Below are 27,886 nucleotides of genomic sequence, written 5' to 3'. Positions count from 1 at the left end.
TCCTTTGTGTGAGATTCATTTTAATATATATATATAAAAAAATTAAAATCCATATAAAATACCTTTATATGTAACAGTGCATTCATTTTCCTTAACAATGCATGTAACACACACACACATATATATATATGTTTATATCAGTTCATTTATTTCCTGTAACAATGCATAAAATATTTTTATATAGAGATATATAGATTTATCAGTGCATTTCTTTCCCTTAACACTGTATTCACATCAGTCTCAAAAGACCCTTTAGTGAGGCAACCATACTAAGGAAAAATAAAATTTCATCTCGTGAGTATCACTATTGAATCAAAGGAGTAAGTGTCAGAAACTAAAAGTTAACAAAAGAATAACATTATACTTTCTAATTGCAAAATACACAATATACTTTGTAATCAAATAATACAGAAGGCATTTATATTTTATCAACTGCATAGAAAGATGAAGTCAACCTGCAAGGCATTCATTTATTCACAATCGTAACTTTCTGTTATATATACAACTATATATAGAAAGAGTAAAGGTACATTTGGTTTTCTGTGACATGCAAAATTCTCCACAAAATCTAGAATTATTTCTTTACAGCACTCTCACACCTGTAAAATGTCCCCTCAGTTTCCTAGACCTCTTCCACCAATTTACCCCATCGTTACTCAGTTGAAGGACTGAAAAAAGTTCAAAAAACACAGCCAGACTTCCAGACTGCACAGTCACGTACCTTCTGAAAGGAAAACCAGCTGTGGGCTTGTAGTCCCTCCTGATGGTGCAGCACTGTTCTCCAGGACTGCTCACCTGGTGCCAGCCAAGTGTGAGGGCCTGCGTGTCAGTGGCATATGGTACCTCACCTGTTTCCAGAACTTAGAATTGGGGGACTGTGGGTGCACCGTGTGCTCCTCTTTCCATTTGATGGTGCCTTGCTGCTTAATAATAAACCTAAGAGATTCCTGAAGCTTCCCATAAGTCCCAATTTTCTCCATTTCCAGAAGGATCACCTTTGTGTCATTTTGAATGAGAGCATTGTATAAAGCAAGGTGTTGATCATAAGCATCTTCTTTAGAATTAACCAGCTGGTGTGTCAGCAGGAGCATCAGCCTTCTGCTCTTCTGCATCCTTGTCTCAATTGCACTGGCTGCATCTAGCAATGTAAAAGAAAATTATGACACTGATATTACATTTAAATTTCTTTTGAGATTGGACACTCCATTTTCATTGCTCTGTAACCAGAAATAATTTCTATCTCACTTAGTCTGATACAGTTTGTTTATTTATTAGAGAAAGACTTTATTCCCTAAAACCCTCAAAAAGACAAAAAAACAACAACCAACCAAAGGCAATGGGGCAGGGGGAGAGAAAAGCAAGAAGACCAAAACAAAAAGCTTTCATTTCAAATGGGTTTTTTAGCTGAAACTTTAATATATTCACTGCTTTTAAGTATTATTTGGAATTTCTATTCCAGTGACCTAGGGTCAAATTCAATGGATCTGACTGTAACAAAATTGTGTTTGATCAACAGTCTCCATGTAAGGAACTGTGTTGTACCAAGTTTCATGCCTTAGAGATGATCATGCAATACTTACTAGTGAAAACTAGTCATTAGGAGACTTTTGGGTGACCTGTGTCTAAGAGGCTTGTTTCCAGTTAGAGTTAATTATAGTGAATTGTCCTGAGTTATCTGTGCTAATTTATACACTAATCTGTGCATTGTGTTGGCCTTCACCCTGCAGGGGTAAATCCAGACTTTCAGGGCATCTGTGTGGCAGCACAACTGAAGGTATTTGAATTTCCCACTGCCGTGTTAGGGAGAGCTGGTCAGTGCTATTGTCACTGTCATGCTGGGCCAAAAGAGAGGAAGTGGGAGCCCGGCTGAGGAAATTCAACACACCAATTATTTACCAAACCAGCTGATATGCAGATGCATCAGCCAGCTCCATCTTTTGTATACCATCTTTTCCTTTGCTGGGAGCTGCCAGACCACTGCAAGTGGTGTAAGTTTTTGCCTTTGACAGTTTTGTGAGCTACTGTAGATCCTTGTGCTGGATCTGGGAATGGTCTGGCTCAACAGCTTTTGCAGCTTTTCTTTACCTTCATTTTTCCCAAGGCCAGGCAGCCCTTTCACAACTTTCCAGAAGAGAAGGACATCAAAGATCTCAGCCTCAGCTCAGGGCAGATGAATGACACCTGGCCCAGTGCAGATGATTTCAGAAATGTGAAACAGAAAATGCACCAACTTAGGCTTCATGCCTGCTCACTGATAGAGAGAGAAGATCTGGTCTTCAGAAGAACCAGGGCACAAGATAGACAGAGAAGTCAGCTCTGGAGGAGAGCAGATAGCACCTAGGTGGCAGCAATCATATGTAATAGTGCAGAGGGTGGCTATATGGAAATTAGCACAGATTAATTAACATTATTTCATCCTGAAAGACAATAAAGCATACCAATTCTCTCCTGAACTAATACTGGGAATTGTGTGAAGGGAAAATAGAACATGTCAGTGAAAAGAAGCTGAACTTCTAGTGATTTTAACACCCTCTTAAAAGGTTGAAAACTCCTGAGTGATAACAGCAAAGGTGTTTCCTCAGTTGGATTTGTGGGTTTGGCTGAGCTTGTGGGTTTCTCTTCTTCCTTGTCTTGTAGTCAGCCAAGCCAGCTCATGATTGGTTTGGTTGTGGATTTGCCCAGATAATGCCTGCACAGAGTTAGATTTTCCAAAGTGCAAGTGTATTTTTAAAAGAGTCACACTCAGGGTCATGTTTCCTGTGTATTCCAAGATGATAAGAAGTCTGTGCCCCTTAGTAGCTTGCTTTTCCTTGCACACTGGAAAGCACAGAGTGCCTTTGTGACACCTAGCCTGAAAGAGCAGACAGATGGCTGCTGAGGAGATGAGTTTCAAGGTCAGGAATGTAGAGTAACCTTCTATACACCTAAAAGGAACTAGAACCACAATTTGCTCAAGCTTGACAAGTAATTCAGTGCATTACCAGACCTGAAACTTACCTTCTCCAGGATAGATATCTCTCCCATAAATACACAATGTATATCCACATTTATTTTCCAGAATATCTGGCATGATTTGGTAAACAAAATATTCCACAAAATTAGCTTCACTCGTGTGGTTTTTGGGGTAGATAACATATGCATCATATATCTTTCCATCTATAAGGCAAAACAAGAGGAAGGAGTATTGTGTTAACATGGATCAGAGCTGTCTATTGCAAAAAGCAGGAGAAAAATAAAAATATCAGTAACTGCAATAGATCTAAGAAGCAGTTCCGGCCAATCTGAATAATGTATATCATCTAGTGCATGTTTGGGAACTAAAGACTGTGCATATTTGCTGTTTTCCATGCTCAATTGTTTTGTCCTGTGTGTTTGTAGCTTTGGAGAACCTGACCTTTGTATTGTGAAGGTTCTATTCCAAAGTATAGGCAGTAAGATTTCAACTGATTGATGCACATTAACATGATATAGCCATGAAGCTCAGCATTTGTCATTTCAGTGATACACTTTGCTACTAACAGGCTTTCTCTCTCAGCACAAGGTATTCCATTTACATTCTCCCATCTTGAAGACTTTATTCATCATTCCCACAACATATCATACTCCTGAGTGAAAACCACATTTCTTAGGAAACAGTCTTACAATCAGAACCAAATACAAAGTCAAGTCTTTATTTCATTCCTTGTCTAATTTCTCTAAATTAAGTTTTCCATTACAGCATTTTTATTCTAATCCCAAATGTTTCTTTCTTTCTGGTGGAAATGGCTGTATCCTTTCTTTTGTTGCTGACGTTCTTGCTCAAACCATTCTAACAATAGATCCTATGAGAAGCAGCTGAGGGAGCTGGGGTTATTGAATCTGGAGAAGAGAAGGCTCAGGTTTGACCCTATTGTTCTTCATAATGACCCAAAAGGAGATTGTAGCCAGGTTGGGGGGTCAGCCTCTTCTCCCAGGCAAGCAGCAACAGGACAAGAAGACACAGTGCTAAACTGGAGCAGAGGAGGATTGGGTTGGACATTAGGAAGAATTTCTTCATAGAAGGGATGATTAGGCATTGGAATGGGCTGTCCAGGCTGGTGTTGGAGTCACCATCCCTGGGGGTGTTTAAGGAAAGGCTGGAAATGGCACTGAATGCCATGGTCTAGCTGACATGGTGGTGTTTGGTCACAGATTGGACTCGATGATCGCAGAGGTTCTCATTGGCTCTGTGAATCTGTGATTTTGTGATTCTGTAACAATAATGAAATGTCCATTTCCAGAGACTGATTAATTTCATCATAAAATTTACTTACATGGAAACTGTCCTAAAAAGCATATTTCTTTCTTCTTTAATGAGAAGTACCTAGATCAGCTGTAGATATCTACCATGCAGACATCTGTGGTGAGAGATAGCTTCAGATTTTAAAATTGTCCATTTAGCTGGATTTGGTCTCTTAAAAACTTGTACTTCGTCATGTCATTAGGCACTGCCTACCCTTCAGCTGCCCCCTGCAGAGGGGTTCAGTCTCACTGAAGCCCTAAGGCAGCACCAACTGCTTACAGTCAGACAGCTGGACCCAGCCACAGATCTCCATGTTTCATGTCCAAGATGGAAACTTGCATGTGTGTGCTTTCATTTCAAACAACTAAATGTAGACATCTGAATCTTGAGCTGGAAGCAGCCACTAAAGTTAGATGGGATGTATTCCTCCAGAAATGTCTTCCAGACTATTGGTATCTTTCTTTTTGGCCTACAAAAACTGTGTTGCTCTAACATACGCTTTTATCACATTAGTTATCAAGTTTGTTCCTTTGCATTAGAGGGCACATAACAAGTGCAGTTAATAGTGCTGTAAATCAGGTTTTCAACATCATTCAGTATTTTATGACAAATACTTTCATTAAAAAACTACAAAACCAGGACTGAATCTCTCTTTTATGTAATTCAGTGCTACAAAACCCCGGAACCAAGGGAATGTAAAGCACTTGCAGAGCTATGTATGACTTCTCTTTACTAAAGCTGTAAGAAAGAGAAGAATCAGGCTCAGATGTCATGAGTTAGCAACTATCAAATAAATTACTTTCTCTATGATTTGCCTTTTCCTTTTTTTGAACATTCTTTCTCAAATCTTACTTACCATCCTTGACTGAGTAGGGCTGGAATATCTCCCGATACAGCAGGACAATATCCACTCGGAAGGACTGGTAAAGGATCACTGAGAGTGCTATTGCACCTAGCAGAATTAGAGATCCTGTGATCAGGAGGACATTAGGAAGAACCTCTGCAAAGTAGAGGAATATCTTGTTAGCCACAGAGAAGTTAACCAGTGTGCTGAAGCTCATATCCTTACTTCTGTTACAGCTTTCAGGAGCTCAAAACAGAGATCAGAACCTTTTTCCTTCCCCAGCTTGCATAGCCAACACACAGACCCATGAACTAGAAGCATATTATGCAGTATATAATTAATATTCACTTTGTTGAATCCAGATCTACTTATGCTAAAACCCACAGCTGACAATGATGTTTAAGTATTTTGTGACTTTTAAAAACTGGTAATTACACAAACATTTTGTGAGACATCTAAGCCTATGCATGAAAATCCACAAAAGGACAAATGGAGGCTTCTGGCATGATTGCACAAACAGGATACAAAGTGCATGTGCAAGTAATGAAATCTGCAAGATAAGAACTAAGATAGCACTAGACAAGCAGGAGAACAGAACATATCTCGGTCACAGAAATAAAATAAACGATGCTGAAGTCAGATGATGTTCTCTCCAGCCTTTTCCTTTCAAGAGGGTCAAGGAGCATGCAATAGCAATGATGAGTAAGAGAAATTGGGATAGAAATGAGCCACCCGCTTTAGTTCCAATTTCCATCATGGAAGAGCTCTAGAATCTGTCCACGTTTACCTCAGAGATAAAGACTGATCGAGGATAGATAAAATCTATATATATGGAAAATATTTTTACATTGAGGGTGGTAAAACACTCTAACAGATTGCCCAGAAAAACTGTGGATGCCCCATCCCTGGAAGTCTTCCAGAATAGCTTGGATGGGGTGCTGAGAGATTTGGTCAAGTGGAGGGTGGGCCTGAGAAATTCTGCTGAAAAGGTATATAAATGAAGAGTTTACAAATGCATTTTCCCTTTTCTCTGGTAGGTTGTGAGGTAAATTTAACAAGATTTTCACACTCTACATTTCTTTCTTTGGCATTTAAAGGGAAAAAGAAATGGTAGGCTTGTGGTGAAGATTACCTCACAGGAACTAGATCAGGAGGAAACACCTTCCAATAAGACTGGGCAAGAAAACAACCAGTTCTTTCTGAAATGAAGTTAGCCATATTTTTAACAGTGTCACATGATGCCTATGAAGGAACTTCATCCTTGTTGACCCCTTCAAATTTTAGTATTTGATCCATTTTCCTGCTCAATACACACACACAAAGTAAGGAAACCCCTTTCACTACCTGGAGGGGCTGACCCAAGCACCAGAGCGTGATGTTTTTTACTGACATATTTGCTGACAGTGTGCTTATCATAACAATTATTGGCATATTGCATTTAGTCTCTGTAAACACCTGGAGAAGGAACAGGTTTCAATGCCAACTTTTGCAATTACAAACCTAAAAAAAATGCTGTTTATATTTACACTGATTAGACCAAGGCTGGAAAAGAAGCAGTGTGCCCATGCAGTTTGTAATGTGTCAGAGGAGACCCTCACAGAGGCGTCTTCCTGGAAGAGCAAGTTCAGTTCCCAGTAATGCTGGCTTAGCCTCTAATTTCTCTGGAATTAACTAATGAACATGCACTAGTTTAATTCACTAGTGAGCATTCAGCACAGTGGGGGCAAGTGCCACGAGCCCCTGAACAAGGCTGAATAGATCCTGTTGTTCCATTTGACTCACTTAGCAGCTCAGTTCATGAGTAAGCCATGTTCTATTTATATTCCAGAGCAAAGGGAATACAGAACTGTCAGCTCACAAGGACTAATGTTGGAAAGGCCAGAGAAAACATGTCAGAAAGCAACTTTTGAAGGAGTTCCAGACAAACTCCAGAAGAGCAGCAGTTTTTTCTATCTTCTCTGGTATCGAAGGTGGATGCATTTCCAGACAGTGTAGGCAGAGATCTGGGTCTAGAGCTCCTCTCCACAGCAGTCTACTAAATACGAGCCAAAAGGTTAGCTTTTTATGAAGCATCCTTGAGGAAGAACAGAGATGATGCCTTGGGCTGAACTTTATCTCTGCTTTGAATGACTGTGTAAAAAAAGCATTAACAGGATAGTAACTAGCAGACGCAGGTTGTGCTGTGAGAAACACTAAGGAGCAATCATATATTTGGAATTTTTTTCCCTGTTAAATACAAACATACAAACAAAACAGAAAAAAAAAGAGGTGGGCACATCTTTATTACGAGATGAGAGGCACAAGGGAATTCTATAGCATTTTTATTATTCTGAGACAAAAGAGACATTGCTTTAATATAAATATTGCTGAGCTGTGAGAGAACTGAGTGAAGAAAACTGAAGCAGAGCACAGCCACTTCTGGACATAGCATTGCTGACACCAACAGTGCTGAGAAGCAGAGGCAAACACCTTGTCAACAGCAGCAGCAAGGACAAGGGCACAGATATCCATACAAAAAAAAGGTAGCAGTGAAAGCAGGGTCACAGCCAAGAGCTTTCATGAACATTTACAGAAGACCTATGAATAAAAAACAAAACAAGATTTGTCTGTAGCAGAAATTAGACTCAATAATTCATGGGATGAATAGATGATATGCTATATATTCTCCTTCATCTAGTCTGTAATACGGAGCCAACAAGGGCCTTGTATTAATACTAATAAATACTAGTTTATTACTAATTGTAATAAACTAACAAGCAGAAACTGTTCCTGAGTTTCCTTCCCTCTCATTGCAAGTACTCTCCCACACTCAGGTACTTCAGTGCAAAGCTGGTGTATTTCCAGCTTCCTGAGTGATGCTGCACTCAAACTCGCCTATCCAACCAAAACATCTCCTGCCATCTTCCTGCTGGCTGCTATTCTCCTGTTACAATTCACCTACATCTCTTCTAGTCTAGGCTAGCAAGGAAACTTGTCTAGGCTTTGAAGCCATGATCCTGTAGAAAGTCATGAGCAGCTGGGAATACAGCAGGAATCTCTGTCCCCACCATTTACTGCCCTGGATTTTCCTTCTCTTTTAGGTACTACTAGAACCAGGAATTGAAAAACAAAACCAAGGAGTAGCCTTTGAAGTGCTGCTCACACCTCTGTGTGGCACAGAGGGAACACAGTGACACCAGAGAAGATAAAGAGTGATTTTGAAGAGGTGATTTGCATAACAATCAGTCCAAAAAGGGCACTACAGTGGATGCAGTATAGCAAGGAAGGCAAACAAACTGGCAAACCAGCAGCTGAAACCCTTATATTTAAAGTTTGCCTATTTTCCGCCATACTTTTACATTAGAGACAATAGTTTGATTTGTCACACCAGAGAAATATCCCAGAAACAGGATATTCTTATCACAGAGCTGATTCAGTCATGCTCTGCATATTTCATCTCTTGCTGACACTGTTTGAATAATGTCCCACTCTCTCCGCAACCCCAAGGACAGGGACTTAGCCACAAGAATTTTGCAACTGGCTGAAACATGTAGGGAAGAAGCAGGCTGGTTTTGCTTGTCATTAACTGAAACATTTTTACTATCTGAAACAAATAATACACTCACCAGCATATTTCAAACTAAATGCAAATTGTAAAGAATCAAAATGAAAAACTCCTACCCTTAGATTGCACTTTGAGTTGTAATGTCACTGTCACTTTTGTGTTGTACATTGTGTTCAATGCTACACATGTGAAATTTGACTGCAGATCCTCCTGTTTTACTTCAGTAATATTCAAAGTGGTCTCTTCATAGTATACTTGCTCATGTCCATCAAAACTAATAGAAAGAGAAAGAGAAAGAGAGAGATGGTACCACGGGTTTAAATGGCTAGGCACAGTTTGTGCACAAGAAAGATTATTCTGTGTTTTGTGCACTTACAAATGAGTTTCTTCATGAAATCTTGAGAAAACCAGGCTTTCCACTGGGGTGTTATCCACATCCCATCTGACAGCAGCCAGTGGCTGTTTCTTAATCCCCAGGCGAGCCCGACATTTCAGAGACAAAGCAGCACCTAATCAGGATACAGAGATGTAAACATTCCTTGGTGAAAAACAAGGAAAATTGTATTTTCCTGATAGCTTCTTTTCCTACAAATCTTCATACAACTTGTGAATTTTGTCATAACAATTTTGACATATTTTTTCTGAAGTACTGCTGACAAAATGATACATAGAAGAGACAAAAAGGAATAACAGGAATTTTTCAGCAAATGATCTAATAACACACCAAGGATTACAAAAGGAATTATTTATACTTATTATGATGAGGGCAATGTACCCTTCACTCACATATAATCAGCTAGTGAGGAACATAGAATGGATATAGTGGTTGGCACACAAATGTACACAGAAATAACCTAATTAAATTTCAGTATATATTATTTTGCCTAAGACTTTTGTGCAGCCTTATCTTGGATTTTATTCAAGCTGGACAAAAGTAAAGTAAGCCAGTCCAAGCAAAACTACAACAGGAAATTACTTATTAAATATTCCCCATTAGGAAATATTTATTCCAAAATAAGGGTCACATTGCACTGAAAGAAAGTATAATTTAAACATTTTAAATTGTTTCCATGTAAGTCTGCATCCAAGCAGGTATTAGATAAGAATATTAAATCTTATGGTTAGATCATGAATTTGTATTAGGGAGCATAGGGAAATCCCTTTATTTCTGCAAACAGGAGAGAATAGAACCAGTACAGCAATTGGGTTTCAAATGCAAAGTGAATTTTCTCTGTGTAAGCACTGTCAGAGTGACAGGCAGAGCCCACAGAGCAGTGGGGTCTGGCCATCTTACTAGAGAAAGCTTGTCCTCGAGCAGAGACCATCTAATTTCTGAGCAACAAAGCAACTGCGGGAAAGAGGAATAAAATAATGGGAATGTGAGTCAACTGACAAGTCTCTGAGCCCCAGCACATGGCACAGGGAGGGCTGTGGACCCCTGCAGTGTTTGTTGCCTGAGCAGTCTTGCTGTAGGACAGAGCAGAGGAGTGGTAGGTACAATCCCTTCTCCCACTGGCCCAGCTTCACCCCACTTGCCCTGGCAGACAGGTATCCTGGATTGCCTATTTAGATTTCAGATGGATTTAGTCTCTTGCTGGAGAGCTCCACCTTTCTCACTGACTGCAGACAAACCCCAGACAGCTCTCACTCCTACCAGGATCACCTTGTCCTGATGGTGCAAGTTAACCAGGATAAATGTGAATCCCTGAGAACATCAATAGCCCTGAACAGCAGGGAGTCAGGAGCAAGCTCTACATCATGGGCTGTCCAACTGCTCTGTCTAAATCCACTGCTGGGTCCTGTCCTTCAGCTCTCCCAGATCTTCCCAGCAGACTGGTCTGATCTCTGTTAGCCAGCTTGGATATGAGACAGGCAGTGCTCCTCAGCCTCAGAGGCAGCAACCAGTTCCTTGCTCTCCTTCATTCCTCAGCAGAGACACAGGCACTGTCTCCACATGGGGACTGAAAGCAGCAAGGAGCAGCTCTAGCCACAAGAATAGTCTATCCTTCCCTCTTGGGGTTACCCTCAAGAAGTTCTGAGGGATTTAGCCACAGCCCTCTGAAGTGGATGGAAGCTGTCACCTTTCAGCTGAGATGTAATGATTCACTTTGTGAATAAATCTAGTCTATCCCAGTGAGAGTAGAACAAGTTAATTAAATCTTTTTAAACTCCACTTAATGTCTAGATAACCCGTCAGTTATATCTAACTTCACACCCCTGTGCCTGGAGGGAATTACATATGATAAATATTATGGGGCAAAACTGTGATGAGAAGTCCCATAATTACATCTTCTTGAAGATACACACGTTTTCTAGACCATTACAAAGTGTTAATTTAAAAAGAAATTAAAATCTGTACTCACCAAGCTCTGCTTCTATTACATCTTTATTCTTTGGATATATGATTTGAGGTTGTAGAGGTGAGTATTTCACTTTAGAAATTAAAGAGGAAAAGAAAGTATGCATTAACAAGTTGTGAAAATGCAATTTGTAAGATAAGATTTGTAATCTGTACAATTAATATTTTATGATCACAAAACAGAATTGCAAACTAACAGTGTTTCACATACCCATTGGGATCATCTGGTTTTATTCCGACAACCAAATATCTCTGAGGAGTGTGTACATGTTAATATTTTCAGTATTTTCTTCCCATCTATTTATTTATCTTTGTACATAGAAAGCTAGGAAAAAAATTAGGTTTTAAAGTACTGTTTTAGCTGCTGAGTGGGGGAAAAAAAGCAAATTATGTTATAGGCTTGTGTGTCTTCTCGGCTGTTTTGGGGTTTCTCAACTGTTTTGGAGTTCTATTAAGAGACATCTGAGAAATTACTCCTATCCATTATATGAGATAGCTAATACATACTTTTATGCAATATCTGAACTCCAAACATATTGCTTTCTAACCTTTTCCTCATTAAGCTTTTCCATCTCAAGGCACCTCTGTGAAACATGTATTTCTCAAAAAATTCTGTAGGAACACTTTTCAGTCCCTGCTTCCCAGACTGACTGGATATGAAAAAATAGAAGCCAGGAGAAAGCCAGTAACTTCCCAGCTGTCTGACTGTGCTAAGTTCTTAGCTGCCAGCATTCAGAGGCAGAAACTCCTCTGGATCAGCATGGATCTGCAAGGCAACAGGAATGTACATCAAAACTCTCTAATATTAACAAAACAGAACAGTTCCACTCATCACAATATGCATTTTAAGGTCTGATAAAAACTCAAAGAAGGTGTCATTAAGTACTTTGAGTTTAGAAAAACCTGAAGCAGATGTGCCAGACCCAGACCAGATTTCACATGTTATGCTGTCATCTCTTACTTCTGCAATGATTTCAAAGAAAGTTAGATGAACTTCAAGATCTACCTGGATGTAACAAAGGGCTTTTATAAATTTGAATGTCTTTGGGCCAAATAAAACCCAGAAATTTTCGTTGTAACCAAGGAAGAACAGTATTCCAGAACCGTTAGAAAAGTTTTGATGGAAGTACATGCAAACAAAAATTGTTAGGCAGAGAGGTGTCATGGAAAGCATGATTGTAACCATGTAGAGCAACAGGTAGAAAAGGAGGAAAAGCACAACGTTTCCCAGCTCCTGAACTAGGTCTCTGCTCAAGCTGTCTTCTGTCCAGCTCAGAATAATCAGAACGAGCTCTGCTACTGAGGTCTGGGCACAGCAGCAAAAACTGCATCCAAGGCTCCCACGCCCCAGGTCTGCATTCTGCCCACAAGCTGTGTGCCTGCCCAGAGCAAAAAGGCCTGATGCTCAGTCTGCAAATGAACACTACTTTTAAAAAAAAAAAAAACAAAGTAACTAAACAGCAACAAAACAACCCCGTGAGCCAAACTCAAGCCCTCCACCAGCCCGCAAGAAAAGGTTTTTCTGACTATTTTTCTACTGATCTGATTACAGAACTGAAGATGCATTTTGAAGTTTTGCAAGTCGATGCAATCTGAAACTATAAATTTCTGAGTGCCATTTCCTGAACACCATCCAAATACAAAGCCTCCCTGAGGAGTCTGCATCCTAGAGGCAACCCAAAGTCCATACATCTCAGTCATATTGGCTATGTTCAAAATCACAGAGACATAGTAATCACTGAGATACATCCATTTTCTATTTCTAGATATATCTTGTTCATTTTGTCTCATTCAAGACAAATTTAAAAGTTGTTTCAGTCCTGCTATCAAATAAATGTTAGATGGTTGAGAAGGACCAAGAGGCATTAAGGTGGAGGCCATCAACACATGACTGATCTAGCGATCACCAGACAGTCCTCACTAGCCACAGATTCTGCTGCCCTCAATAAATAGGAAGCAGAGCATTGTGGCATTCCACTGAGGACATCCCTCATTTCAGAAATTTGCTACTAGAGAATTCTATCAACCACAGCTTCTAACCAGAGTCATCAGAATCTTTTAAGCAAAAAACCGAATGAGACCAGGTCTGACTTTACCCCATCTTGCTCTATGTGGATGACCATCCACAAAATGCATCTAACAAAGCTGATATAATCTTAAATAAGATGATAAAACAAACCAACCAAAATGCTTTCTCTTTTTAATGTACCAAAGGAGTTTCCTTTGCTCTAAGTTGACATTAGTCTTTTAATCTTAACAAGATACAAAATTACTGTCTTACCCCCACTTATGAAAATTCTTGTCGCTGATACATTAAACACATTTCCTTTATGGGTATAAATAAATTGACAAGTATAATAACCATCGTCCTCCCTTCCTGCATTCTCAATATAAATATATTTCTCTTTCTTGAAGTACCTCTGTCCCTGAAGAGGTTTGCAGTCCTGGAAAAGAAAAATGTGTTTGGTTGAAAAGAGCTTTTCAGTATTCTGACCTACATTGACACTATCGGGGTTTTATTTACCTTATACCACTGGACAATAGTAGCATTCTTATAATTATCAATGGTAGGACAAACAATTTTTCCTCTTCCAGTGTCATTTGGGTAACGAATCCGACTTGGGAAGCATTCTCCTGGCTTGTATGAATGCACTTGCACACTCATGTTGTATGACTTTGTTCTATTACTTGAACTTCAGAAATGGAATAAGGTATGTTAGTGATTGCATTTTTACATGGAACATATCAAAGTTTATAACAAATGTATGTCATACTAGAGACATGTGGATGATTATCATATTTCAGCAGCAGCTCTGTTTTATTGATCTGCCATAAAAATAGCAGTTGCAGGGTGAAAACTTATTAAAAAAGTCATCATATCCAAAATTTATTAAAAGATATTATCAAAATATATATTCTTGCCAGTCTTACACCTTCCACTTTCCATGTGGCACTTACGATTGTGTGACACAAGAGTAATTTCCAGAATCCTCTCTAGAAGTTGGCAGAAACCAAAGAAATTGTTCTATGGAAAACACTCGTGATCCCTCCTCTTCTGCAGGAATGCTTTTGTGAGTATCCATGTGAAACCAGGTGGTTTTCACAGATGAGCTCCATTTGGGACATTTTATAACTAAAGCTTCACCTTCCATAGGATCAACTGCAAATGAACAAAAGATTAAAATCTCAGATAAATTAAACCTTTGTACGCTGAGACAGTGAACTTGGCATTCCTGGATCAGTGGACCAGTCATGTCCCTCTACCCTCCTTGAGCTTTTGGAGATAATACATAGCCAGCTTATTTTCCCTAGACGGTTTTTCAATAAAAAATTTTGTTTACCTTGAGTTAGGGAGCCATTTGTTCCCAAAAATAGTAACTAATGTGGGGGGCACAAATAAACAAATAAACAAACAAACAGATCCCTAGGTTCTAAGTGGAGACACAGTAAAAAGCAAGAGGACTTAATTGAAAAAATAGTGATTTCTTACAATAAGCTTATTACGCAACCCTTTGTCTAAAATACTGTTTTTATTCAAAAAATGAATTAAAACAAAGAAAAATACTGGCTTTAATGTAGTTATCTTTCCTTACTTCAGTATAATGAATATTTATTTATGCAATAGATTAGTGCTTTTTTTCCTGCCTTTTTAATACAGAGAAATGAAGTTTATTTTTTTTCCTGTAAGAAAAAAAAATCATAGAAGAAGGAAGTCTGTAGATTAGATCCTCAGGAAAAATAAAAATAAAATAAAACCACAAAAAAACAACTTCTCTCTGAAGTTCATGAAAGTGGGGCGGGAAAAAAATGAAAGCAATGTGATAGCCTGAAAGGAAGAATCTGATGAGAAGGTGGGAAGGTGAAAAGATACAGAAATAACTAAGACAAATAAGAAGCTTAGAAAAATAAACCACATGTGCTCACACATAAGAAAATCTGGGAATAAGACACTTTTTTTTTTTTTTAGCTGAGTATACTTCTACTTTTGAATACTGAAATTGGCCCAGAGAAACTAGAATTGAGCAATTTTGATAAATATTTAAGCGCTCAGGTACCTGAATAGTGTACTGGCCACCAAAAACAAACATTAATCTGAAAGTAAAATTGCATTCTAAGAAGCAAAAGATGGGAGTATGAGCAAGGATGGTGACAGAACAAAGATTGAGATAGGCAGAGGAACTCCAGTAGATAAGGGAGCATGAAAATGAGAGTAGATAACCAAAATAGACAGTATCAATCAAAAATGACACTTTGCAATGGTGGCTTTAGATATGTAGGTGCACAAATCAGGAGTCGAGAGTCTCTACATGATGAACACTTCTGCTCTGGTTCTTTCTAAAGAAGTGGTCCATCTCCACTGATATTGTCATCTCACTTACTAATTTGAGGCTCCTAAATTAGCCAGCTATGAGTATGAGTAAGCCCAACCCCATAATTTTAACAGTTTTCCCACCCACAAGTCTTGCAAAGACCCTGGGACATATCAGCAGGGTCAGAAAAGGCAACATTGCCCCACCAAAGGTGGAACACATTGGAAATACAGATTTCTTTGAGGAAAAATAGTGTGGAGAGGGAAGACATTGAAAAAGAAAGGACTCATCTAAACTCAATGCCATTCATGAAAATCATTTTGGCAAGTTCTTCAGCAGAATTTTGCATCTTAATAAATCTAATTTGCTTGAATCTTAGCATTCCTATTGTAAAATTGACAATATAGAGAAATATTTAGAGATCATATCTCACAGAATTTTTCAGATAAATGAGCATCTCAGCTCGAGAATAGAAGTGCATGAGTGCTGTGCAACGCTGTGTCCCTGGTCAGCATTACATAGCTGAGTCAACAGAGCTGGCCCATCAGAAATAGTTTTCTGCTTTGGACATTCCCCCTGTGCAGGGAAACATAATTGTTTCACTACATTTTTCACTCAACACCTCCAAATTCAGGGCATTAAAGAGCATTTCTGTGGAGGACAGCATCCATTTACACCCCAGATTCAGCAGGGTGCATGTGCATACAGGCTGCTCAGTGAATTAAAGCATGCTCTTGGAGTTTGTGCCCAGCTGGGACCTGGAGCACCAGTTACTCTCAAATTCCTTCAAAAAGACCCTTTTCCTTCTGCTTGCCAAGTGGGAGAAGTTGAACCTAGTCTTGCTGTCATAGAAATGAACAGTGTTTGGTGCATTTTAATATACATTAAAAACTAGATTTTAAGTTGTGATTTCTGGCTTGAGGTGAACTCGCTAACTTTAGGCTTAAAAATAAAACCACCAATTTGGAAACAGCCTACACATTTGTACAAAACAAACCTTATCAGAAAGTATTTTTAAAATGTGACTTACATGTTTCAGATGTCATGGAAACCGAGAGGAAGGTAGATAGGAGAATCAAATCTATAAGCCCCATCATATTTCTAAACTAAGAAGAAAAACATTGATATCTTAGAATATACTCTGACTATATCAGTAATGCTGTATCGATGTACATCAGAAAATTGAACAGAAAATGATATCATGCAGTGATAAGCTGCATCTTGTGAGCTGCTCCTTACAGTATGTGCAGCAGTTTTGCAGCTTTGAAGTGGTGTTATTTGTCCTATCACCATTGAAACTACAGTTATATCTTAGTTTAGTGGGAGTCAGGGAATTACTTTGTCATGGTGCTCCTCAGGCAGAAGTCTCTTTTAATTTGCTTGTTTTTTTTTAAAAGGACAATAAATGCACATTGACATTCTCTGCACAGTCAAGTGCAGAGAAACTGTACCCCAACCTAGAAAAGAACAGATCCTGGGTTTGAAAATGTATACTCTGGTTTTGAGTTAAGTTATATCCAATCAATGGCTTTGGTGCAAAATACTTTTATGAAAAGGGAGTTATCTTCAGTCGCAGCTTCTCTAGGTAAGTGTTGAGCAGTAAGGTCAACCAGGTGAGCCTCATAAACCAGGTGAGCCTCATAAACAATGCTATGCTGAAGGGGAACTGAAGAAATGGACTGGAAAGGTAGGTAAAGCAGCAAATACTGTACTTAGCTAATAGCAACAGGGCAGATCCTTATCTCACTTATGTTTTCATCTGTCTAACTGATACACACCAGCTGTAATTCGTGATGTGGCTCAAGAGCTCTCCAGCAAACCCCTTTATTTAAAAAACCTGACCATTCTATCAAGGGCATTAAGCTGACCTAACCCAGGAATATCTCAGGAGGCAGGAGGCATGCAACCCAGCTATACTAGGTAGCTATAAGCATTCTACTTACCATGAAAAAGCCTTGAATGCAGTTCTTCACTGGAGATCACAGAGCAGTGGGTTCTATTGTCATGTATGAGTGAGCAGTAGCCACTGGGTCCTACAGGCAGTAGACAAATTAGTTATTTTCAAGAGAAATCAAGTCAGAAAGAAAATACAATTTATCTTGCAGATAGCATAAGGGAAGTAGTAAAAAACAGGCAAGAAATGTTAAGTAAAGTCGTCACATTACTGCAAGGAATTTCTATTTCAGTGCCAAAAACTTCCAGACTAAATAAACATGGACAAGACTTATCAAGTCCTATGTTTTTGCCAAGTCTGAAATTCATAGCAAACTCAGTTTTGAGCTTTCAGAAATATCCTCAGCTTTGTATTGATATGGAAAGTTTCCTCTTTTATAAGGTTTAATAATATCCAGAGGGTTATTCTTAACCTCTGAAAAAACAATAACAAAACTTAGTGCTCGAAGAGAAAAGTGTGAGAATTTCATTGCAGGTATTGTGCAGGGATATTCACAAATCACAGAAAAGATGAAGTTTAGACCAAAAAATGCAGCATCTCAGCATTAATGTCACAGCAAAGCTGATGCCATGCCTTTTACAGGAAGTGAGTGACCAGCAAGGAGAAATATTATGTGTGAGGATCTACTTGCTTTCATTATTGCTGGAGAAAAGCACCACTACAAGTGCAAATCTACTGACTTCTTTAATTTTAAGAAAACTTTAGGCCAGGTGAACAGATTTTTATAGGGTGCTTTTCAACCCTGACATCAAGAGTTTTGCCCTGGAAGGAATGAACAAGGTGGCCCAGAAGAGGGTTCATGAGTGACCTGGGACTGGACAGACCCTTGGGAGGAAAACACACATCACATAAGGGCACAATGAAATTCACAACATCAGCACAGCAAAGCATTCATCTTTGTTCATCATTCAGAGCATGAGGCTTGCTCCTAGAAGTCATTTCTAACACTAGCAGGGAGCAAAAATATCCAGAATATTCCTTCTCTACTGGAAGCCTTTTCCCACCAAGTGTTTGGTTTTGTTTCAGCAACTTATTTGCCCCCAGCAAGGTATGCCAGAAGTTATATTAACTGCCCTCCTATTTTTTAGAGCTATCTTAAGTGAGTGATACCTCAGCAAGATGACAAAAGCTAAACTGGTTGATTTTTAAGGAAAAATTATTTCATAGACTAAGTTTGGAGTCTTTCTGAAATGAGGGGTTTTGTCTCATTTGATATTTTATTTGCAAGTGTTTATTAGGAATTTAGCCACAAGTAATACCACTGTTTGAGACACTGGCAAGTCCCTTATTGCCAGTGCTACTGCAGCCCTAGCAATGGAAGGCTGGTGGTTACCAGAAAGTTGCAAGGAGATGTGCTTTCACCATTTTTAAGATACAGCTTTCTCTAGGAAGGGAGACTGCCAATTACTTGCTCTTACCAGCTTTTCTAACAAGTGCCAGAATGATTCAGGAGTGAGAAATTCATAATTTCTTATCTCCATACTTACCAGTTGTTGCAGTTAGCTTTCTGTTTACTGGAAAAATGTCTTTTAGAGACCTTACACACACTGGGCTACCAGCCTGCACCAAAAGAATGCAAAATATTTGAGCTGAGATGCTCCACCAAATTTGATGATTGCTGTTTTGAATTTCCCTCCATTTTTAAGTTGCTGTGTACCAGCAGCAGTTCAAGTAGGATATGGGGGTTGTGTGTGTGAATGTGTACAATACAGATGGCTCTAATAAAAGAGGAATGTTTCCTGAAAATCCAAAGAGCTCATGTAACTGAAAAAGCAATGTGATTCTGCATTTTCCAAAGTAAGCAGCAAACACCAAATTACCCCAATATGAACTGAAGCAGAGGTTGAAGGTCCGGACAGAAAGCAGCAAGAGAAGGATTGGTTCTGCAGTGCCTTACAGCTCCTTCCTACAGCTTCAAATGACTGTGTGGTAGGAGTGCAAGCCTAAGCTCTGTAAACAAAAACTTCAGTGTGCTGCTGGAAAAGCACTCGACCCAAAATTTGGGATAACTCTCTGTGTAGGTCAAAGCCTGGTTCCTAATGATCCACTGCCAAAGGAAGGTGAGAGAAGGGGGAACCCCCTGTGTGTATTGCAGAAGCAGTGGCCTGGGGGGCTTAAATCATTACTTCTCTGAAGGCAACTTTGTTAGTAACATATTTCTGCTTTCTTTTCCAAAATTCTATTTTCCAACAAAATGTTTATAATACTGTTTGTATAAGTGACAAAATTAGCATACTAGCATACTAAAAAAACCTGGAAATAAGATCTTAATTTCTACCCAAAAAACTTAACAGACTTTACAATGTAAAAATACCATGAGAGAGCAGTGGGATTTTTTTACTGATAGATACACCCATACACCTTTTGGAAGTGATTTTCATTCTTCTATCAAACCAGAAAATCCATTCTGACTGAAAATATCCTATTAAAATTGTAACACTAAAACTGAACTTATTCCAAAACCAGCATTCACAAGGGTTAACAATTACACTAGTTACAGGTGTAGGTGTAAAATTTAGGAATATAGTATTAAAGCATGTAATTTCTAGAACTGATATACACCTTATTCGTAAAAAATTGTTTTTAAACACAAAATACATGAATATGCTAAACTCTGAAAAATCAGTTGGGGAGTAAAGATTTTCTGTGTCTTTGAATAATTAGTAAAAATATATGCTAGGAAACTGATGGCAAAATCCATTTCTAAGTACACTTCACTGCAAGGTAAATTTTTATTAGTCTCAACACTATTTGTCTATCACAGAAGTCTACCCACTATTTTAATCAAATATTATTTCTCGAGATAAAGAAGCACATAAGTGAAGTGAAATAAACCTTCTAATCAAATACTTCTATCATTTCTGGTTAAATGACAATATAAAAATTTGACCTACCATTTGGAAAATTCAGAAAGCAGAGAAGTGGCTTGTTCTCTGTGGATGGATCTTTTGCAGAGATTTCTCTGCTAATCTGGTACCAGATATTACTGTGAGCTCTTTTTATCTGGCTGGAGCAGCTCCTATCTGTAGCAGCAAGGCACACAGCTCCATTCTGAGACACCTCCCACTGAATAGAGTAGAACATGTAAATTACTGTAGTAATTTAAGTACCTATAAGAGATAGCACCTCATAGTTCCAATTAATCAGATACCTTTCACCACTAGCGTAGGTTTTTCTTTATTCCTTTTTAGCACAATTATAGTGCAACAAATCCGCTGGCTGGGGAGCACTGGGAGAGAGGGGACACTCAGATGGCAGAAGGCACTTTGAAACAGATTCTGCTTGAAAACAAGTAACAGCTTTGCGTGGTCTAGTCAAGCAGCAGCTCCCTGAGAGCAGCTTGAAAAGTCTCTGGAGAATCAGGAACAGTTTTTAATGAAGTGAAGGAAACTGCTTCACTGAAGCTAAGCTGATCAAAGAAAGTGCTGAAAAAACAATTATCTGCACCAACAGCTAAATCAAGTCTGTGAGGGAAAGATTTTATCCTGTGGTCATTCAAACTTTTGTTTCCCTTCCCTGGCAGAGTTGTGCATTCCCTTTGTTCCTTCCAGCGTTCCTGGGACTCTACTGTCAGTATGCAGCAACTCCACATCAGTACACAAAGATGTAGCAATTATGGACCAGTATGCAAAAACCTTACCTATGTCACAGCCATGGTCTCCCCAGTTCTTGGATTGCATTTCCTTTGAAGTGGTCTGGGGGCTGCACTTCCCATAGGACACAAAAAAAAAAAAAAAAAAAAAAAAAAAAAAAAAAAAAAAAAAAAGCAAAAAAAAGAGCTAAAAAAGAAGCCAACCAACCTGCAACAATGAAATCTCACAATGATTTGGTCAAACAGTTCAGACTCCTACCTTCAAAAGTTCACAAATTACTCCCTGCTCAAGTTTGTGAGGTTTCATCAGAATCAAGGTCTTTCTCATGTCCTGGTGTAAGAGACTTGGGTGAAAATTCTGTAGTAACCATCTGCATTCAGTGGTGGTTCAATACCCTCTAACCACAACATGTCATTTTCATCTAGGAAAAGGTTAAATATATTCAGATAAAGCTAACTTCAATTTTCTGGGCACATAAAAGGTTATTCTATCACAAAGTCCACTATCCACTGAAACTTGGATCAGAGGTGCTGATATTGTTGCTCATACCTCAGAGGAGCCCTTAATCCTGTAGTCTGTTCCCCATGCCCCGCTTGTTCCCAGATCATGGTGCAGATGGGAAACTGAGCTCCTGGCTAAAGAGGATAGTTGCCAGCTGAGCAAAGCCATTCTGTAGCTTTCATCAGAAACTAAAATCAATGCTGAATGCCTTGTAACTTAAGGCCCAGTCCTAAAACAAAATCCTACTGATAAGTTTATGGAAAAAAGAGCTTACAGAAATACCTTGAGATTTCTTTGAGGGGTTAATTTCTCCCTTGGCAGCCTGTATGCATAGTACCACAGCAGGCAAGGAAATCATCTGCTCTCAAAGCCAAGAGATAAGTAATGGCTTTGAATTGGAGCAGGGGATAGTTAAGCACAACTGCAGAAAAATCTTTTAAAAGGTAATGTAGTGAAGAACTGGAAATTTGCTGGGAACTTAGTGGAGCTGCCACTCAGTGTTAAAGAACAATTTAGTACTGGTATCAAGATGAATGTAGCTGGCCCCACAAGCCCTTACCAGCACTAGGAGTCAATGATCCAGAGATTCAAGCATCAGCGGTTCAATGACTGTTTTGCCACGGCATGAGTGTATGAACTTAACTCAAATGTGTTGGCAAAATTACTCCTGTGAAAAATATGCAAGCTAAAGCCACACAAGATACAAAAACTGAAAACCCAGACAGAATGAAGTTACTGGTATCTTAAGAGTTAGGAGTTCAAGCATGCAAGAGGAAAAACAATGAGATTGAAAAAGATAAAGTCCTGAGATAAAAAGCAGAGATAGGGAAACAGAAATTCAGCACCATCAGAGTTCGCTTTGCTCCCAGAAGCAGTGCTTAGCTTAGCAGCACATCGGCCCTGCTTGCCTAATACCTGAGTCTCTTAGCCAGGAAACATTTTCTGGGTATGGTTCTTGCACCCTGCTTGCAGACTGTCAGTGGACACAGTAGGATAACACTCAGACACAAGTGACCCTAGCAGGAAAGGTTTCACTATCTCCATTTATTGAGGCCACCCCAGGGGGCTCTGATGGAATTGGCACCTGGTGGGATGGCAGGATGCTGGGTTGTGCCCACACCTGTGTCAGGTCTAAGGTTTTTGGCTGGTGGGGATCCATCCTGCTGAGGTTTCAGGGTTTTTCCTGTTCATCTGTGTCATGGTGCCCTTCTTGTGGCTATCAAAGGCATGTCATGCTTTGTGTAAAAGGGAAATTAGAAAGATTTTTCAAGGCTTATAGTATTCTAATAGAGATAGACTGTTTCCAAGGAAAAGGTTTCCCCCAGCCTTTATCATTATCATGCAGCCCTAGTACCACCCACATTGTGGGTGGTGGAGGGGCTGGTCCCCAAATAGCTCTGATGGTTCCTGTCATTGAGAAGTGTGAGACAGCTACCTCAAGAAGATACTGTTGGTGAATACATTCCTAGCCAGGGTGTATTGGGTTTGGCAAAACTTGGGAGGGTACAGAGGTGACTTCTGTGAGAAGACCCCCAGAGCTGCCCCCATGTTGAGCAGAGCCACTTCCAGCCAGCTCCCAAAGAGACCCACACGGGCCACACCCGAGCTGGTCTGCAGCATTGGCAAGTACTCTGTGGGTGCATATCTGAGAAAAGGTAAAAACTGCTCCACAGCAACTCTGAGTGAGGGCTGAGACAACCCTGCAGTGAACAAGGAGGGGGAGGAGGTGCTCCAGGTGCTGGAGCCAAGATTCCCTTTCAGACCATGGGGAAAGTCATGATGACACAGTTTGTCCTCCTGCAGCCCATGGAGGATGCCACAGAGGAGCAGGTGGGTGTGACCTGAAGGGAGCTGTAGTCCATGGAGGGCCCATGCTAGAGCAGGTTCCTGGCAGGAACACAGGCCACAGGGGAGCCCATGTAAGAGCAGATTTTCTGGAAGGTGACCCTCACTGGAGCAGTCTGTTCCTGAGGGCTGCAGCCCATATAAAGACCCCCACTAGAGCTGTTTGTGAGGAACTCTAGCCCATGGGAAGCCCCGCACTGGAGAAGTTTGTGAAGTGTCTCCTAAGAGAGGGACATCCCCTTTGCAGTAGGGGATTAGTGTGAGAAGGACGAAGGAACAGAAACAAAATGTTATGAACTGACCACAACCCCTGTTCTCCATTCCCCTGTGTCACTTGAGCGGAGAAGGTAAGAGACTTGAAAGTGAAATTGAGCCTGGGAAGAAGGGAGGGGGTGGGAGAGGATGGGATTAGTTTGGGGTTTTTTTCACTATTCTACTCTGTTAATAATTGGCAAATTAAAATAATTTCCCAAAGTTGAGTCTGATTTGCCTTTGATGGTAACTGGTAAGTCATCCACCTGTTCTTTTCTCAACCCACAGACTTTTTGCAGTATTTCCCTCCCCTGTCCTATTGAGAGGGTAATAGAGCAGCATGGTGGGGCCGTGGTGGCCAGGCAAGGTCAACTGGCATTGCAGGCTCCCATGCAGCAGTAAGTGAGGGCATGCATGTAGACAGCAAAGGATTAATAAGAATTTAAGTTTTACAAAGCCATCAGTATTTTTACCCTACTCATCTCACTCCTTCATCCCACCAAGCCAGAAATCTTAAGTATCTTAAAAGGTTCTCAAATCCACTGTAGTTGCCAGATAGGGTATTAAAGTTCAGAGGATGTAAAACTGAGGTGACTATCTTCACAGAAGTAATTGGCTAAAGTAACCAGAATCATATATGTGCTTTTTTATGTGGATGGCAAGTATTTCCTTTGGCTTGCACATTGATACATTACTTGGTATTCTATTTGATCACCAGCAGTTTGTAAAAGATCTAACAATGATAGTTATGCTTGTCAGGCCAACCTGACAAGCAAAAACCATAATATCACTAACAAAGCCTTTGTATTTTAAAACTGGTTTCCTTTCCTTTAGAAAGAAATTCAAAATTTCTCTGCTTCATGCCTTGCCCCAAAATGAAAGCAGCTGCACTGTCATCCCACAGGGTGTGCATGCAGCCAGCCAGAATGAAAATAACAGCAGCTGTTCTGAATGTCTGAATGTCACCAGGCCACCAGCAGGATCCCCATGGGAAGACCACAAACCCTACCACAGAAAGGATCTGTGCAGCACATCTGTTGCTCTTATGGAAATTAAAACGCTTTGCTGAGGCTCCAGAATCTTCCATTCCCACAGGTGGTCCTGTCCTTAGATGCCAGAATGCCTTACAGTACAGAGGTGATGATGAGTCTGAACAGGCAATTATCTTTGGGCAAGAAGCCCATCCTAAGTTTATATACAACTCTGAAGTAACCATCACTCTTGTGTCCAAATAACTTCAGGGCAGAAACAAGATGTTCATAAGTAAAAGATACCAAATTTTAAGTTTAAGAGGCCAGTTCTTGGTGCAGCATCATAGACACATTCCAGACCTCCCATGTCCTTACAGCCAACACTCCCCTCAGAGTGCATGGGAAGCTAACTTCCTTCCATGTAGCACTCACTCCATTTTTCTTTGCTGTGGAAACAATTATTTAGCACATCATTGTTGTTCTTATCTGACCTCATCCCTGAGAACAAAGAGGTTTTTTTTCCACACAATTTCTTAGGAAGACATATCTACAAATACGTGACATTCTGGAAATTGTGACTTGGATGCATAAGACACAATTGTTATTGATTGACACAACTAAAATCAATTTCAATTCTCTGGAAAGTAACTGAAGATAATTTCTTGACAAATTATATTGTTTATAAAGACATTTTACTAAATAGTCTTGTTTGTTCCCTAATGTATATGACTTACTGGAAGTTAATGTCTTAGTGAGAGAAGAGGGTCATGACGTACTGGCAGCATGCAAAAGCAGAGCTTCAGTTATAAAAAAAAAAATTTACGATACCACCACTGAGGAAAATATTTTTTTTTCTCTAGGTTATGGACTGGGTTTTTGGAAGAACTGTTTTTCTCTTGTATATTATCTAATTGCATTTATCAGATCTGGCTGCCGCTTAGAGTTTGCATTCCCTGAAAGTTTAAAGTATTTTGGAAAGAAAAACAAGGCTTCTCATAAAGATGAAATATCACCCAAGTTATTTTTTTCTACAATAAAAAAAAAAATCAATGTATTTGTTAGTTTTTGTATAGTTGAAGCACCAGGCATCCAAACACCAAGGACTCCTCTGCTACAGTTCAGAAATTCTTAGAGCACTTAATTCTTAGAACTTTGAGCACCTGTCAAAACAGGGAGGGCTACAAACTTGAATACTTTCTCTGGGTCTGGCTTTTGGCAGCTATTCAAGTGGAAATTAGAATAGACGATGTCAGAAAATGGGCTGCTAATTACACTCTATGCTCCCAGTTTGGCCAGCTTTAAGAAATTCTGAGAATATAGACTGTCGCCTACCTCTGTAAACTGTAGAGATACCAAAGAGCACCTTTTAGCACCTATTACCCCAGATTTCAGGCTTGTTTCTCCACCATGAAAATAGAAAATCAACTAAGTCTGTTTTCCCTCACTAACCAAGAATCCTTTCTTTATCAAAAACCTTCTTACAGTTTTCCGCATGATTTCCTGCAAGTTTTCCTGGCAGATGAGCTGTTCCAGGAGTTAATCTTCTTTCCCCATCAATATAAAATGAGCTATTTATTCTTATCCATAGTCACCATCATGCCTACTACCACCACATAACATGGTCTTGGTGTATCAATTACCCACTTTCCCATTGTCAACCAGGCCAAAATCCTAATTTCTGTAGGATTCTACATGTAAAAGAACCTATATGTAACTTTGGCCTGTTGCAAACACAGGCAGGTCTTCACCAGGACTTTTTCACAGATCTGTGAATCTTTGTTCAAAAATTTGTTCTGTAAGGTGCCAGTAAGAAGCATACATTGCTAGCAAGACACAGTAGAAACTCCACCCCATGTGCTTTTCCCATAGGATGTAGGCATTTTAATATAGGCAATCCACAGTTCTACAAGAAAACAATGCTGAATGATGGAGTCAACATAAGACAAACATTGTTTAAAGTAATTTATTCTTCAGATTTTGGGTCCGTGACTTCTGTGAGGCAGCTCTCTGAGACAGTGGAGCCCAAGCTCCTGTCTCCTCCATGAGGAGGTTAACCCACAGCTAATCAATGCCTACACTAGAGATACGAGTCCTCACTGAGCGTTCAGCCAGACGTGCAGGTCAGTCCTTGGCTGTTTCATATCCAAAAATGTCAACTGTAGGCACCTGTGTTCCACCTCAACTCCATAGCCAGCAGCAGAGCTTGCAGGCTGCTAGCAGCTTCTGAGGAGCTCAGTGCTTCCCAAGAGCTGAAGGTTTCAAGCACTCCTGCCCAACTGTTCTCAGGGTCCATGACCATTGGCCAAACTTCCTGAAGTTATCCTCTGCAGCTGACAGCCTGCAGAAACAAGCTGGTCTGAGACCTCCCACGTCAGCAGTGAAGAGTGTGCTCTGCCCTGTGTGGCACGAGCAGTGCACCTCTCTGTCCTCCTGCACCACACCTCAGCCTCATATGCCAGAACCCAACACCTATGCTCCCTACCTGTCCCTTCCAATCACACCACTCCAGGACTGAGGCTCCAGGATGAGGACCAAACACCGGAATTTTCCTAGATCCTGTGAAACTAACTGAAATGCCAGTCAGTTCTGTTGCAGAATGATTGCTTTGGAGCAGTAGATAAATTTTCATGGCAATTGCTACAAGATCAGGTGTCCCCTAGCTTTATTTGGTTTCTTTCAGCTGTTGACCTGACCAAAGTCCTATTCTCAGGGGGATAATCCTACAAACACATACAAAGTGATCATCTTTCGCTACATGGAAAGGACATCTTGAGGTAATTTTGGATTTTCTCTGAAAAAAGCCTGATGTTCAGAAGCTACCAAGAGGGCAAAGAGATTGTGAAGAGTTACTAGCAAAAGAACAGAGAGCAAAACAGGAAATGTTATTATACTGATGCAACACATCCTTATCTTGAGCACTGGGTGCGATTCTGGTCTCCACTGACAGAAAAGATATTGTAGCATGAAAATAAGTTATTAAAAAGAGCAGTAAGGGTATCAGAGGCAAAGAGGCTTTTGCTACAAGAATAAACCAAACTGTCTCTCACTCTGTGGCTGAGAAAGGAGAGGGCTTTCAGCACGAGGAAAAATTACACTGGAAACTATTTTTCAGTACCTCTCATGAGAAAGGAAACAGGGAACTGATCAGACATACAGTTAAAGCAGAAAACACTACTCTTTCACATAAGTAAAACCTAAAATTAATTGCTGTGTGAAGTTTTCAGTCAATGCACAGCTGGTTTCAAGAAGCATGACTCAAGGAGAGGCACACTGATCACTATGTAAGGTGCTGTTGGAAAAGCTGCCTGAAACTGAGGCTGTCCATCCCTTGTGGTTGACACTGGCAGAGTTTATCATCCTCTTCTTCACCCATTATTGATGGCTTGAGCTTCTGGTTAGCAATAGGATAAAGACCTGGGGATGGTGGGTGGGGGAAGCTGTGTATGTTGGTA

The 27,886-nt window shown here is 39.9% G+C and overlaps 1 protein-coding gene across 5 annotated transcripts; it reads right to left on the bottom strand.

The window, feature by feature from the left end:
• Positions 1 to 127: 127 nt before the first annotated feature.
• IL1RL1 (interleukin 1 receptor like 1) lies at positions 128 to 20,314 on the bottom strand. 5 transcript variants are annotated; one of them, XM_059839557.1, is made up of 13 exons: positions 20,167 to 20,294; positions 18,760 to 18,832; positions 17,262 to 17,351; positions 16,349 to 16,419; positions 13,967 to 14,168; positions 13,533 to 13,701; positions 13,290 to 13,452; positions 11,013 to 11,081; positions 9,026 to 9,158; positions 8,766 to 8,923; positions 5,118 to 5,261; positions 2,998 to 3,156; positions 128 to 1,138 (listed from the first exon to the last, which is right to left on the bottom strand). In XM_059839557.1, the coding sequence occupies exons 4-13, from the start codon at positions 16,413 to 16,415 to the stop codon at positions 792 to 794; spliced, it is 1,611 nt and encodes a 536-aa protein (XP_059695540.1). In that variant the 5' UTR covers positions 16,416 to 16,419; positions 17,262 to 17,351; positions 18,760 to 18,832; positions 20,167 to 20,294; the 3' UTR covers positions 128 to 791. The 5 variants fall into 5 exon arrangements, with proteins under 5 accessions (XP_059695540.1, XP_059695537.1, XP_059695536.1 ...); XM_059839554.1 differs by having other exon boundaries at positions 16,349 to 16,424; positions 20,167 to 20,293; XM_059839553.1 differs by lacking the exon at positions 18,760 to 18,832 and having other exon boundaries at positions 16,349 to 16,424; positions 20,167 to 20,314.
• Positions 20,315 to 27,886: the final 7,572 nt, after the last annotated feature.

This window comes from Haemorhous mexicanus, chromosome 2 (assembly GCF_027477595.1).
Source record: "Haemorhous mexicanus isolate bHaeMex1 chromosome 2, bHaeMex1.pri, whole genome shotgun sequence".
Taxonomy (NCBI): Eukaryota; Metazoa; Chordata; class Aves; order Passeriformes; family Fringillidae; genus Haemorhous; species Haemorhous mexicanus.
This window is presented reverse-complemented; position numbering and strand designations above follow the sequence as displayed.